We start from the raw sequence: 15,192 nt of genomic DNA, 5'->3' as shown, positions 1-15,192 counted from the left end.
GTGAGAAGGATTGTAACTGCTTTTCAGATTTCAAGGTTCCAGCACCGAAATTAACCACCATCAAATCCAGTAAACAAATGACATACAGGGAGGCAGAGAATTTGTTGCGACGAGCGAGAAGAGACCCCGAAGATGCAAATCTACTTGAAATCAACGAAAACACCCTGGGCCAGCAACTATGTGAGTCAAACTGTTGTAGACTTAACCATGTTAAAATTGTGCTCTAAAATTACTGCGGAACACTTTCATAGACCAGGAGTGTTTCTATATCACTAATGGGCCAAACGCCATTAGCATGATTAGACCACAGGTGGGACTTTTTTGGCAGCAAATGTGTTTTAGTTAGGTTAACAACTTTATGGAAAAATTTGCTAGTGATGCTATTCGCAAAGTTGGGACCGTAAAAAAAAAAATCGACACATTGATCTGTTCAGAAACAAAAAATAATAAGAAACAATAACTTTGTTCGCTTGCGCTGCATTGAAATAGTTTAGCGGGCCATACTTCATTTCAAATCCAAACGTTTCGCGGGCAGCACAACCTTAATTCAATGATCCGCATTTGGCCCACGGCACACACTACTGCCAAGGTCAAATGAGATGTCATTCATACACGGAGTTAATAAAAAAACGTACCACACAAGTGACATGGAAAATTCTATATTAAAATGACAAGTAATCACATTGCACGCTTTAGTCATACAAACTACTTCGCAATTGTATTGTTTAGATCAAATCTGGCAATACGTGATGGGTTTACGAGTTTCGCGACTGGGCACGGCGGTTTACCATCACGAAATCAACTCGAACAAACTCCAGGAGTTTTTCGATGAAGGTCCAGCTCATATGCTCATTGAAGAAGCAATGATCACTCTCAACGCATGCACGGCGATCTTTCTCAAGAAAAGGGTATTACTTTTTCTCGTTCTTTTTTGTTTGAAAAACGACAATTTTTTTAAGTTACATTTTTGCGTATACAAAGCACGTTAAATAAGTTTTGTAGCTTGTATTGTTGCTTTTGTTGTTTGTTTGACAAAGTTTGTCGCTCAACTGGTGTGATTCTAAACAGAATAAAGTTGTTTTTTTAAGAACATTAAATTGCTGACGTTTCGCCCACCAAAACAGAAGGGCTTCTTCAGAGCAATGAAAGCTCTTGTAGTTTGTGTTGTGAATCGGAATCCTAAATATAGACAACCTTTTTTGTGGGATTAACCTAATATTTTCAAACCAATATTCTACAAGTGGTTTACAGAATTTTGCCGAAATTTTCAAGGGGTCCCCGTGACGGAAGAGGTTGAAAACACTGCTGTACAGAACGTATATGATTTAGTATGCAATAAAACGGAGTGTGTTGATATAAACCGGTATGCGATTAACTCAAGCTGTCAGCATTTGAAACATGGCACATCGAAACGTCGGTCACGAAGTGCATTCAAATTGTTGATATGTATCGTTCCTTACGATTTCTCTTTACACAGAGGTGCAATTTCCTCCTACGGTGCCAGGATCCACCCTTAGAGGAGGAATGGAGAGACTGGATGTTCCGCTACGACTCGCAAATCCAACTATCGCTCTCACTCAAGTCAAGGGTCAATTATCTCAACCAACAACTTCCAGAGGACTTGCCAACACCGAGACACGTACGTCCATTGCTTTTTGATTACAGAAAAGCACGATTTTGGGTATTTTTGTCCGTGGCCATGTTAAATTAGCTAAGTGGTTATCAAACTTTGATGGGACGCATCTATTAATTGAAACGACGAAAGAGCCATAACACATAAAACTAAGCATTTGATGGTTGTAAGACTGTTTTTACGAAATACTATTTTCTATTTGATTTTTTTACACTTACTCGAATATCAAGACTGAGTGTCTGTTCGGCTCAGTGCTGACTGAAACCGGTAAGCACCCTCATTATGTGTGGAATATCACAATACTTTTATCCGCACAGGACTTGCACGTTTTACCCGAACTATTAGTTTGCATCAAAGAAGCTTTGCAAGAAGGAGATCTTGATCTAGCTCTGATGCTTTTCTCGTGTGATGGACTACAACCTTCTATTTGCCCCGCCAATGACGGGTAAGCTCAAGAAACTAAAGTTCAGAAAAACATGTCCAGTTATGCAATGTTTTTTTAAAATTAATGTTAATAAGTGTGCAAAAATCTGTATATGAACATAAAAAAGTAAACTTTGATAAGTCTAAACTAAAGTCATGCACCCTTTACTAAGGATGTTACATAAATCAATTTACATACATATGTTTTTCAACTAAGTGATAGGCCTAGTATCTTTTTCAAAGTCAATTAAAAGACTAAAACTTTCAACCTAACATTGACCAGGTTAATCGGGATACAAAAGCGAGCAACACTTAAAGAAGCCTCCCGTGTTGATGAAAACCTCCCCTCCTCTCACTCCCACTTCTCACTCCGCCTCCCGTTTTACTCCTGGTGCTCCTCTCCAATTCGGCGTTACACAGACATCATAGCACAACGCCAGATCATCAAAATCTGTAAGAAATCCAATCAGCCCGCCAGACGGGATGATGTTATTGTACTGGAAGAAATGTCTCAAGAAAAAGGCTTAAACGAGTAGGTCGAATTAAATTGTACTGTTTTAAAGAAATGAAGGCACATAACGTTTCATCATGCTATTATATCTCAGATGATATGAGCAAGCCATGTTTACATTTTTGGCTGTATAGAATACGAACATAGGTTCTCCAAAACCAGGCCTAAAGCGGCTGCTTTAAAGTTAACATATTCGGCAAAGTTAGAACGCTCGAACCTATGTAATGAAAAATATTTAATGCTTAGTGCTTATAATCTCTGGCAATTTCAATCTGTTTGAACGTAAATATTTCAAAGGGATAATCACCTTTTTTCTTGCCTGGGCTTTGCTTCAAAAAGATTTTAGGAAGGCTGCGAAAGCATTTTTAATGAATTCGTTTTAGAACATGCAAGCAACTGTCTCTGCGTCAAAACGACGCTAAAGATTACGAGAGGGAACTAATGCAGTTTACACTGGCCAAGCTATTTCAGGATCAACAAGAGAGAAGTTACCAGCAGGCTGTTGTGACAGAGGTGGGTGAGACAATCAATATTTGTGTAAATTCGTATTCTTCCTATGTTACTTGTTTACTATGGATTCAAATTTAGCTAAGCCCTTTTTTGCTACGAAAAATACCGGTATAACTTAGAATATAAACTGAATGGTACCAGAACGTTTATTGGTGGATCCTCGAACTAAGTAAAGAACAAGAACAAAATATTAAAAACTTGTTTTTTTCTTGAAGATCACAAACAAGGAGATTAAATTCAGTTTGGTCAGTTATTCGAATCTGCGCAGGATATCAATTCTTCCCTACACCCACCTCTTTGCCAGGAAAGCAATTTGGGGAGAACAAGTGAACACCAAGTTTTGCCGCCCTGGTGAAAAAATTCTGAAGAGTAACCACCTGTTCTGGTATATCAGGTGCATGACCGCAATTACAATTATTTGGTAAATGAACGTTGATCAATAACAACGAAGTGTCATTATCCCTCACAAACATATATGGAAGAGCATCATTATAACTGGGATAACGGAACACTGATATATAAATCACAATAGGGCTGGCCTACTAGAAGCAGTATACTGAATTGATTGGGTCTTCCGGGCACTTTCAAAAGACAAGGTGTCGGCTAAAAACTGATCTATATTAAGCATCGATTCGACCCCATAACACGAGGCTATTTGCGGCTTGCAATGTTGTAGCCTAAAAAACGTTCTTAGACTGTAAAACCACGCACCTCAACAGTCAATTGTTGAATACGGTCGTTTAAATAAGGAATTTAAAACCAACACGTCAGTAACTTCAGCAGACTTAAAAATTAACTTTCACACGTCGACAGATATTACGACCTACGAGATAAGAGCGAAGGAAAAGGGTTCAAGCACAGTCATTTCCAACACTCAACGGTTCCCGCGCAAAGGGTGAAGGATTTTGTAGGATATTTGTCCACTGTAATCACATCCGGGACTGTTATGGGCGAAACAACATCAAATGAGATCAAGGCACATTTAAAGAGGTGACCAAATGTAACACTTGCATGAAACTTGTGTTTGAAACGTTTGAAACTTCCGTAGAGTTCCGTTTATAACGCCGTTATAGTGGTGTAATGTAGTATTTTTTTCAATCTTTTGATTTGAGAACTTGACCACGTCTAAGGTCCTGTCAACATTATTTATCATCTTTTATGTATTTTAGTATGATGACGTAGCGTGATGACGTTTTATAATCATTTATTAGCTTTCATGATGTCGCTTAAAACGTTCTTACCGAATATGACAATCTCCCCCAAAAGATGAAGTATCCATTTTTCGTAAGTGTAAAACAATGTTTTAAATCGACAGAATCGTTGCAAAGCAAAAACCAACTCAACGGTGTCCAGCAAAAGCATCTAACCAGCTGGGTCCGTGTGATGGGCGAAAATGTGATCACAAGGACAGCAAATGCGATGACCACATGTCTTATAGGACCAAGAATGATATACGCCACGTGCGCGTGATTTCCACGTTTGTAGAGTCTGGTTTGCCGATTTTAGTTCAATTGAATCCCAGAATTAGGAGAGGAATGTTAGAACCCACAGTACAGCTTCTGTGTTTGGCTGATGACTTCGATTTGTGTCTGAGCCATCAAACTGATGCAGTTGAAACCTTTGCATCCGACGTTCGGCCAACACGCGGTAAGTCGGTAGGCTCCTTACCACTCAATAGTATGTTATTATTTCTTTGAAATTAGGTATCCAATGTATATCCGTCGCAAGTTTGGCAAACGGTGTTATATGGTTAATCATTACATAGGACGCATGTTTTTTAATAACAGCGTGTTGGAGAGCCAGCTTTATAGTTTTAGCCCAGTGGATTGATCAAAAACATCAGCCGCTTTAACATAAAAAAGCATGTTATGCCACATGTTACAGCAATTGTTGCTATAAAGTTACTTTAGAAGTCCATGTTAAGTTTAAAAAATTAGACTTTCAGAACTAAATCCAAATTTACATGTTTTTTTTACAATTTGCTACATTAAATGATACAAAATGTTGTGGTGTAATTCAGCTGTTTGTTTCCAAATTGTCTACTTTTCTTAGTTCAGTAATGATGATAATACTAGAAATATTAGTACAGTACATAGAATAAAACAGTGGCCAGTTTTAACAAAAATATTTGCGTCTGACAATAGATTTGTCCCAATATTTATCAAAAACTTATAGACGATTTTGCGAGGTAAAGTGATACTGATTGGTTGTTCTAATTTTACTTTTATACGATGACCTGGTTGTGTTTAGTCCAGGGAAAAAACGAGACAATGACAATGAAGCAATATGCCAACGTATGGCTACCTGTTCTGCGACTGGATGGAGTTTATTGCGCTGTGGTTGACGGCTTTTCGATCACGTTCAATGGAGTTAACATACATTGGACCAGGCCTGGAGGTCAGTGTAATTAATCTATAATAAATATGAGGTTTTGTTATTGTCAGTAACGTGACCAATCACCACTGTGTATGAAACAGTTGGATTTTGGACGGGTTTCAAAACCTTCTATACGTATCAGTTGGATATTTTACTTTCAACTTGTTACAAAAACAACTTGCACTGTGCACACGAGGAAGTCATTTTTGAACTTCAAATGCAATTGGAAATGTTGCTTTGATGGATTAATAATTGTTATTCTTAAGGCCATTTAAGAGCACTTTTGATTTGTATACCAAGTCCAAGGTATGACCTCAAAAAAATTATGTTTTATCTTTACAGAAGCTGGATACTTCACCCTGAAAACTATGTATTGCAAGGAAAGGATGATTCACATGCACAGAGATGGCTTTTTGTGCATTCGTGTCAAAAATGTTCTATCAAATGACAACGGTAAAGTTTCTTTTTTGTAAAGTTTTAATGACCATTTTGCCATGTAAATTGAAATTTTCGGTTGTTTAAAATGTGTTTCTGACACGTATTAAAATTAGCACAGAGGCCATTAATGTGTTTCATGAAATATTACCCATATTATTTCACAATAGTTTGTTGGACCATGACAGTTTAATATAGGTTGTCGGTCCAAAATATATTCAAACAGTATATTTTGCAACTTGCCCTCCTTTTCACATCTTATTAAACTTGTGTTGCAGAATCACGGTACACTTGGGTGGCACATGCTCTAATTGTTGCGGTGGAAGAAGATAGGGAAAATGTTACCAACTTGACCACAGTCAGTTTCATACTGTGCAGGTCGATTCTGTCCAAAGTGGAGAGCACTGACCCCATCTACAAAAGTGAAACACTGGCTACTGTGGAATACATACCCCTGCATGTGCCACACAGGTAAATATGTTAAGTAAATAAATAAATAAATAAAACGGAAAATACATCAGCGCAAAGTGATTTCCTGTAGTTCATTCCGTGCCAATTGTACGTTTATTTACTTGGGGAATCCTAAGTTATCGTTTTTTTTTCAATCTAGCTAAGTGTGTAAAATATGTGAATGACCGCAATGGCATTCTCTGTGTGTGAATGACCACAATGGAGTATTGAAAATTGATAAGTTGTGGATACTTATGAAATGAAACTTTTTCCAATATAATGATTTAGTAAACTTTGCTTGTTGCTAAACCGGCAAATATACACAAATCATTTGAAGTTTCGGCGTCTCATTTGGGGGCGTCTCTCATCAGGGCAAGGGTCGCCCACCTTTTGTACAAAATAAATTTGGTCTTTTACTGTAGGCGAATGGCCAAGTCGCTACAAAGCATTAGAAAAGGATCGAGTCCAAAAGAAAACACTGAAATTGCCGAAATGCTGTGTACTGGAGATATAGCACGAATCAATGAGCTCAAATACAACCCTGATGTTGAACGTATTATACAATCTGTTGGCAGCGAAGAGGTCAGGGGGTTCAAATTTCCGTTAAACAACGAACAAAAAGGACAGGTTCAACGAGCCATGGGAAATAAACTGACACTCGTACAAGGGCCACCGGGTAAGTGAAATCATTTAACCCCAAAACATTCCTAACTCTGGTCCCAGTTTTTCTTTGCAGGACGTAACACAGTTGGTCATGATAAACGTCGTGAACACACACCTTTCAAGTCACAAAAAGGGACATTAAATAAATAGTCGAATTAGCAATCACCTACTACTAAACGAACGGACGTGTTGGACAGGCAACGGTGCTTGTGATTCGACTTTAGACGGTTTAACCACTGAGCATGTGTAGCTCAATTGGCAGAGCGAGGTCCCGAATAGGCTCGTGTCGTTTATTCGAATCACACCAACAGCTAAATCTTTCTAACCTGTGCTTGTCATATGTTGAAACAAACGGTGACCGGATAATTTGGTATAGAACCTTCAAAAGCCTGACGTACTATGGTTAAACAAACACATTTGTCACAACTGTTGCTAATGTGTTTAAAAGAGTCCGCTGTGTTTTATCGATTTAACTTTATTATTCATTCCAGCCGTTATTTATGTTTCACAGGCACAGGGAAATCGTTTATGGGTGCTTACATGGTTCATTACTTCCGTCAGATGAACATCGCAACCGGCAATGAGGGATTTATTCTCTATTGTGGACCTTCTAATAAATCGGTGGATGTTGTTGCAGGTACAATAAGTTGTAAATGACATCTGTTATTGGTAAGTTTCACTTTTTCCTAAAAACTCCACTTTTTGATAAATCCCGACTCCAAAAAAACAATCCTTTATGTTGCCGTTTGCACAATTAATAAATGTCTTTTAACAAAACTGGCTAAGAGTGAGAGTCGCCAAAAATACTCCGGCCTCGTTTTTTTTTAAAAAAAAACGTCCTCGATTCCATATCCTGGGGCAAAAGAGAGAACTCGGTGATAATTGTGTTGTAGGCTGCTGTGTTGTGCCTTATGTGATAAAACGAGACATAGAATTTAGACACCCTTGTTGCTGTTGGGGATTTTTTGTTGGCATAGTTTGTTTGCTTTTTTCAAGTCCTTGTGAAATACCTTTGGGCATTCGAACCTTTGAGAACATTAATCTGCTGGCAACAATATGATATTACTTAAAACCCAACCCATCATTACAAATATTCCTGCGTAATACAAAAAAAAAACATTTGCGTCATTTTACGTTTAGAATATTTGATGAAAACTGGAATGAAAATACTAAGAGTTTACGGAAAGTTGATGGAAGAACAGGATTATCCCAATCCACTCAATCCTTCAATTAAAAAAGAAAACGAACCGAACCCATCAGGAAAACTTGAATCGATAACTCTTCATAAGATTATCAGAAATGAGACAAACAGCAAGCATAGGAAACTCAGGGACTACGACAAAAAGTACGTTGTGTTTTGTAACTATGGCCGAAAACAAAGTTGGTTTTCAAGGCCCTTACCACACATTAAATTCAAGGACGTCTGAATTTACACAGACAATAGGAAGATTCAAAGTTAATAGAAACATTCACACAGTTAATAAGAATCGTGGAAAAATTACAACTATAGCCGACAACAAAAATGGTTTTCAAGGCGCTTACCACACACTAAACACAAGAACGTCTGAATTCGTATGAGACTTGCAATGCAATATACAACACAACAATTTTGCTTGGAAACGCATTACATGAGGCAGTATTTCAATAACCGATGTACGCCTTGTTTATTTGATTTGGAAAATTAAAGCATGAGCTACATAAGTTTAAGCTTAAAATTTCCGATATCGTCTGTTCAGGTTTAAGGACAAAACACCACCAGTAACTCTCCGCGAGTACCTTGAATACAAAGCTACGGTACAAGCAGCAAAAGAGGAGGAACTATCTCGACATGACGTCATTATTTGTACCTGCACAGGCTCCGCAAGTATGCTTGCTTCATTAAAATCCAGCCATTCTATAAAAACAATTGCTCCGATCCAATTTTATATTTAAAGCTATAATGTAGGAAATTGGTTTTTGCAGCAAAAATACTAGCCCACGTCGTCGTCAAAGCTGATTGAATTACTTAAACTTAAAATGCTCTGTAAGTCGGTTTAAGAATGTTCAAAAGAATAACGTACTAATTTGCCACTATGATTGTAATAGTTGGTTGATTTCACGCCGTAAAACATAACTTGAATAATAGAAATAATATGTATGTATTTATGTGGATCTAAAGCGGATTAGGCTAAATTTCCAATGCTGAATCTTAATCCCCACTGTAATTTACACACGAATATAACATATACACCCGCACTTACTCTACATGCACAGATAATTCATACATAATATACAAAATTGAAAAGATTGCTACGAATCAAGGGGTTTAAAAAAACATTAGTAATCCAGTCAACAGAAGAGTAAGGCTTTTTGTTTGATTCAAGTTTTTTTGTTTGCAGTGAAGATCTTTAAACGAAAACTCAAGTCAAAATATCCCAAACTGAAGCGAATGCTATTCTCGCATTGTATCATTGACGAGGCGGGGATGTGCAGTGAACCGGAAACACTTGTTCCGGTTGTGACGTCATTAGCTGACCAGGTAAAGGCTTAAGAGTTTGTTTGCTCGTTTTAAAATTGATGGTGTTAAAACGTTTATTAACGTGCAATACTATTCAAACTACGTCTAATTATCTTAAAGAACTGCAGATTTAAAGATTTATAGCAGTAATTATATTGATTTTACTCAAATTGTTTTTGTTTTTTTGTTTTTTTTCTTTTCCCCAAAGTTTGTCCGACTCGTTTTTCCATCAAATGTTTGATGGATTTGGCTGAAATTTACACAGATGGTAGATATAGTTATGTAGATGTGCATCCCACTTTGTTTTTGTTGATAACCCCAGTATTTACCCCGCTAGCCCCCTAAAATTGGTTATTTTCGTCCCAAAGTTTGTCCGACTCGTTTTTCCATCAAATGTTTGATGGATTTGGGTGAAATTTACACAGATGGTAGATATAGTTATGTAGATGTGCATCCCACTTTGTTTTTGTTGATAACCCCAGTATTTACCCCGCTAGCCCCTTAAAATGAGTATTTTTTCCCCAAAGTTTGTCCGACTCGTTTTGCCATCAAATGTTTGATGGATGTGGCTGAAATTTACACAGATGGTAGATATATTCATGTAGATGTGCATCCCACTTTGTTTTTGTTGATAACCCCAGTATTTACCCCGCTAGCCCCCTAAAATGGGTGAGGTTTTTAAACAGTGTCAGAATTGGCTGAAATTTGGATAGCTTGTAGAGTATGCCATTTATAGGTGTCAATTGTTGTGTTTAACCCTGTATCCCTAACATTTACCCCACAGAGCCCCCAAAGTGTAAAACGTATTTGTATGTTACTGGGCACCACAAATTAAAGATTTCTGTGGCGTAATAGTATTACAAGGGCAACCAGCTGTATGTTACTCATTGGGGCATTGTGGGTCGCTTGGTGGTCGTTTTTGCGCCATGGCAGCTAGGGGCTTGTTAACAGCCCTATGACGTCAGAAACATTAACAGCTGTTGCTCAAAACACCTCTAGGGGTCGAAATTTTAAACATTAGCGGATTGGGCTGAAATTTTGCAGTACTATTGATTTGAGTCATTGAGGTTTCATATTTTTTTAGTTTGTGTGTCGGACCACATTAGTTACCCCACTAGCCCCCTAAAATGGGTGAGTTTATTAAACAGTGTCTGGATTGGCTAAAATTTAGGTAGCATGTGGACTATGCTATTTGTAGGTTTCGATTGATGTGTTTTACCTTGTAGCCCCAACATTTACTCAACTAGTCCCCTAAAATAAATGAACTTTTTAAAAACGTCCTAATTATATAAAATTTGCAAAGTTTCTTGAACATACTAAGTCCTCAAATGTTATGTTTTGCCTTGTAGCACCACAACTTAACCAACTAATCCCTAAAATGGGTGACCCTTTTAACAATGTTCGAATTGAATGAAAATTGAAAAATTGAGTCCCACCACTGGCTACAGGTTACCTGCGCGAAACTTGGTACAAAACCAAAGCGATTATAGTTCAGTGTATATTTCTATTTTTTTACGCCCAAGGATATGAACTATTTGTTTTGTTTAACGATGATTACTGTCAAACATCGTTAATCCTGCCTGTATTTTGTGCCAGGTTGTTCTGATTGGGGACCAAAAGCAGTTGCAACCCGTGATACAATGCGATAGAGCGCGAGATTTCGGTATGGGAGTTTCAATGTTTGAGAGATTGGAAGAACACACAGAAATGTTGACTCTTCAGTACAGAATGGTAAGTTTGACAAATTATGACCGCAAAGTATTTATTTAAGGGAGTAGCGAGTCAAATTTGTTATATGTTTTGTTAAAAACTGGATTTAATTTTATTGAAGACCGTAACATTTGAGATATAGTCACGTATGTGAAAAAAGACGTCGTCTATTAAATTGCATAACCATTGGTCGTATTATTTTATGGAAAAACTTACGCCTGCTAAGCTCAACAACTAATCATAGCACTTTTTAACGCCGGCTTGAGTTTAACGCTGTTTGGACATGGCAAGTAATTGATCAAAAACGAACCTGTCAAAGAACTGGTAATCAAACAATGTTTCAAGTCAGTGTCAATTTTAAATCCCTTTTCAGAATGAATCCATCTGCGACTTTCCGTCTTCACATTTCTACAACAGCGCGTTAAAAACAGATGATTCAGTTCATGATAGAGATCACCGAAAGCCGGGCGTTTTGTTTCACCCGTCGCCAGGCAACACTGCAGTTTTCGCGCACGTGGAGTCAGAGGAAGACAACAGTTTCAACAAACTGGAACACGGTGGTGTCAACTCCAAGTACAACAAAGGACAGGCGCGGGCAGTGGTAAGTTTCATTCAAAGTTAATTAGTGTGAATGATGCTCCGAGCGTTATTTCATCATTTTAGCAAAGTTACATATGTTGGGTTTCCAAAGGCCGATTTGGAAACTGTTTTATACATACACCACTGTATTAGATTTCCCTATGAATACGCTTTATACCACTGGCCAGTTGGCGAGCAAAATACAACAAAAACGTGTGCGCAGCTATCCAAATGTTTGGGCACGTTTTGCCCATTACATGTGTTGACAACAAAACAATCAAAACAACTATTTGCCCAAGGACAAGGTGATATTGTCCATGGACGTGTTAAACTTGTTCAGAACGATAAGGTTAAAGCGACAAGCTTTAACGTTCACAACAATTGATGGGGGATTGTATGGATCACGTTAAGATCGAGGTAAAATTTCTAAAGCTGGTTGCATAAATGACTTTAGATTAAGATTCTGGTTTGGCTGCATCTGACCAAACGAGTGCCACTGGAAGACATTATGGTTCTGTCGCCGTATAAAGCTCAGTGCTCGGAAATCTCCAGTATGATTCGTGCCGAAAGAGCAGGCTTATCCGGAGTCCATATTGGAACGGTCGTCACCAGTCAGGGTAAGTAATAAAAATGTTTTATTCTTTTGTGAGTGGCATTGTTTTGCTGAAAATACGCCAGTTACGAAAGTAAAGCTACTGTTTGAGTTTTGAGCTGAACTGAAAAATGCCATCTTCCAAAAAAGGTTAAAGAAAAAGTTGCATTTGTTTTGATTTTTTTGTTGTGTTGTGTTAAATAAAGAGCTTTCGTGTTTAGGAAGTGAACGAGATTATGTTATTCTCTCGACTGTTCGTTCTCAACCACAAGAGCTGATGGACGAAAGTGCTACCCTGCACTGGCGACGTAAATATCTTGGCTTCGTTACGGACCCTCACCAAATTAACGTAGCCATCACGAGGTCAAGGCGTGGACTATGCATTATTGGTAAGAGGCAGAGATAAGTGTGTAGTTCTTAATATGCCCCAATACTGTAACACGTACAATACTTGCAATTAGTACAGTAGCTCGTCTTTTTCTTTTTGGTTTCATGAAGGAACATATATTATTGTCCTCCGTTTGGTTATCTAACCTAGGTTTGTTCGACTTTTGGCTAAGGTAGAGTGTCTAAACTTTTCCAAATTTACACACACAATCACTGAAGTTGTGGAACGTTACTTTTGACCCTGGTACGCCCACAAATTTTTTAAAAATGAGTTAATTTTCTCACTGAAAGACCACTTTGAAACAGAAATACTATTCTATTCGAAACACATTCTATTTCGAAACTTATTAATTTTAAAAACGTTGGCGTTACTGGTGTTAAACAGACTGAGCGTTTTTACCACAATCGGTTTTTAGGTAACAGCCATACACTGGACAAAGACACAGAGACATGGCACGAACTGTTGCAGAATTACTACCAAAAAGGCAGTGTGGTGGACTTCTATTCGCACAACGCACCTTGGAACAGTCTTTAACTGGTCCCTACAGTCGGTTACGTTTTGGTTTGTCTGATAACTTTTTCCCATAACTTGAACATACCAAACGTAGATGAACAGAACAGAATATTAGTTTTTAAACTCGCGAATGGCTGTTGCTGGGATTCAAATCTCGTAACATAGCTACATGTAGGTCTTGCAAGTCAAGATGAACTGCATGTTTTTACATTTTGAATATTTCTATTTTGTTCATCAACCTGTACAGAACGTGTATTAATATTGTCATCTCAGTAGTTTTAAATTACTTGTTGGTACTTTTATTATTTTTTGGTACGTTTTCTGTTAATTCCGTTTAATTTGGGGATTGTAAATCCTAACAGTCATTGAAAATTTTGGTTAATTGCAAAAAAAGGTGGTAAATTGAATATGCGATTAACTGGCTTTAGTGTTTTGCTTCTGTTGTTAATTTGTCAATCGATGCCTTTAACTGTATATAATTCTTTTATAAAAGCTCAGCACTTAAGTTCGACAGAACTATCCCGTTTTGTAGTTTTATGTTGCGTGATTATTCGTACTCGAAATGTCTGTATGCGTACGTTCCTCAAAAATGCTTGCAGTAAGCATAGACAAATAGTTGACCATATGTATGGAACCGTTGGTATAACCGTCTAATTATGACCTATGGCTGATTTCTTCATTTTTACTGTCATTCCTATTAAAAACTGAACATTCCATACAATGTTGTATGCAAACTTTTTACCGTTTTTTAGTACATGTAATATGTTGTTTGTCGATGCATTGTGTCCATTTGAACGCTAAAAATAACTGATTTTACCAAAACCCAATTCATAACATTTACCGTGCATAAGTCAAATGCGGTTAATTGCTTAAATGTGTTTTGAATTGTAAATATATTTTTAGAGTAGCCTATATTGGAGAAAAAAATGCATTTTTTAAAGATAGCTAAAAGCACTATATTTTTTGTCTTTTAACTGATTGCGGATTAGCTTTACATTTGGTTGCTGAAACCGCCGGTCTCAAACATGGTCGTGTGTGTTTAGAAAAAATACAATAGCGCAGTGTGTGATGACAAAATTTTATTTTTAAATTATTTTTGTAAAGTTACGTGTTCTGTTTTGGAGGTTTAGCACTTAGTTTGCAGCGAAATGTTTCTGTTTTTTAATATAAGGTTGGAAATACAGTACACGTTAAGATACGTAGTTTAATTTCATTACCTCTTAGTTTCCACTTTGTCAGTATGATATAACTGTAATCGACTGAATTTTTGTAACATCGCCACTTCAATCAAAGCCATCAATGGCTGTGGCTTTAACAAAAACACGACTTTACAAAGAAAAAAATATCTTTTAAGAGCGGTGTCAACCGAGATTTATCAAAATATGTCCTGACCAGCGAAGTGCAAAGTTGAAAAGTCAAAAAAATTTTAGGGCATCACTTCAAGTTTGCCATATCAGTGTGAAAAACCTAGGTCGATTCTATTTTACAATTAACGGCCCAAACTGTGCAAACAAAAAACAAACACTTAAAACTACCTTTATAAAATTACATTATGTGTGCATTTACACCTCCAACGTATCTCGACTTTTCCTCTCAGCAGAAAAATGCCTCAACATTTACCCCAACTCAATTATATTTTTCACTCCTACTGACTTAGAATATGATCACCAATACAGTCACAGACAGACGTATGACCTCTCTAAAGTGGTCAACACACAACATGCAGTAACTTGACTTACCGGTCCAGATAAAATCCACAATACAGTTTGAGAAATGATGGCTTGAAGTTAATCCATATCCAAAGACTGGTAAGACTGAAAAATCTACTTCGGAATTTCCGAATCGGAAAAGCTGTAAACAAATAATCTTAATGAAAAGTTATGGCAGGAATACTCAAAACGGTATCATAACT

At 37.3% G+C, this 15,192-nt stretch overlaps 2 protein-coding genes across 5 annotated transcripts in view; one reads left to right on the top strand and one right to left on the bottom strand.

Moving 5' to 3' along the window:
- LOC145220673 (3'-5' exoribonuclease HELZ2-like) overlaps positions 1-14,351 on the top strand; it is a 34,428-nt gene extending 20,077 nt beyond the window's left edge. For all 3 annotated transcript variants that reach the window (XM_080087910.1, XM_080087919.1, XM_080087902.1), the window contains 22 exons: positions 28-180; positions 730-908; positions 1,478-1,639; positions 1,951-2,078; positions 2,340-2,588; positions 2,951-3,080; positions 3,293-3,471; positions 3,891-4,067; positions 4,393-4,724; positions 5,328-5,474; positions 5,796-5,906; positions 6,167-6,359; positions 6,761-7,014; positions 7,513-7,638; positions 8,142-8,346; positions 8,738-8,865; positions 9,380-9,519; positions 11,095-11,229; positions 11,582-11,809; positions 12,242-12,404; positions 12,601-12,768; positions 13,183-14,351. In XM_080087910.1, coding sequence (XP_079944036.1) covers positions 28-180; positions 730-908; positions 1,478-1,639; positions 1,951-2,078; positions 2,340-2,588; positions 2,951-3,080; positions 3,293-3,471; positions 3,891-4,067; positions 4,393-4,724; positions 5,328-5,474; positions 5,796-5,906; positions 6,167-6,359; positions 6,761-7,014; positions 7,513-7,638; positions 8,142-8,346; positions 8,738-8,865; positions 9,380-9,519; positions 11,095-11,229; positions 11,582-11,809; positions 12,242-12,404; positions 12,601-12,768; positions 13,183-13,301 — 3,806 coding nt within the window. In that variant the 3' untranslated portion in view covers positions 13,302-14,351. The remainder of the gene's footprint in view (positions 1-27; positions 181-729; positions 909-1,477; positions 1,640-1,950; positions 2,079-2,339; positions 2,589-2,950; positions 3,081-3,292; positions 3,472-3,890; positions 4,068-4,392; positions 4,725-5,327; positions 5,475-5,795; positions 5,907-6,166; positions 6,360-6,760; positions 7,015-7,512; positions 7,639-8,141; positions 8,347-8,737; positions 8,866-9,379; positions 9,520-11,094; positions 11,230-11,581; positions 11,810-12,241; positions 12,405-12,600; positions 12,769-13,182) is intronic.
- LOC145220695 (uncharacterized) overlaps positions 1-15,192 on the bottom strand; it is a 51,527-nt gene that overhangs the window by 35,802 nt on the left and 533 nt on the right. For both annotated transcript variants that reach the window (XM_080087929.1, XM_080087938.1), the window contains exon 2: positions 15,020-15,131. The gene's annotated coding sequence lies outside the window, so the exon portion shown is untranslated. The remainder of the gene's footprint in view (positions 1-15,019; positions 15,132-15,192) is intronic.

The sequence above is a fragment of the Phallusia mammillata genome, chromosome 1, assembly GCF_965637545.1.
Source record: "Phallusia mammillata chromosome 1, kaPhaMamm4.hap1.1, whole genome shotgun sequence".
NCBI classification, from domain to species: Eukaryota; Metazoa; Chordata; class Ascidiacea; order Phlebobranchia; family Ascidiidae; genus Phallusia; species Phallusia mammillata.
This window is presented reverse-complemented; position numbering and strand designations above follow the sequence as displayed.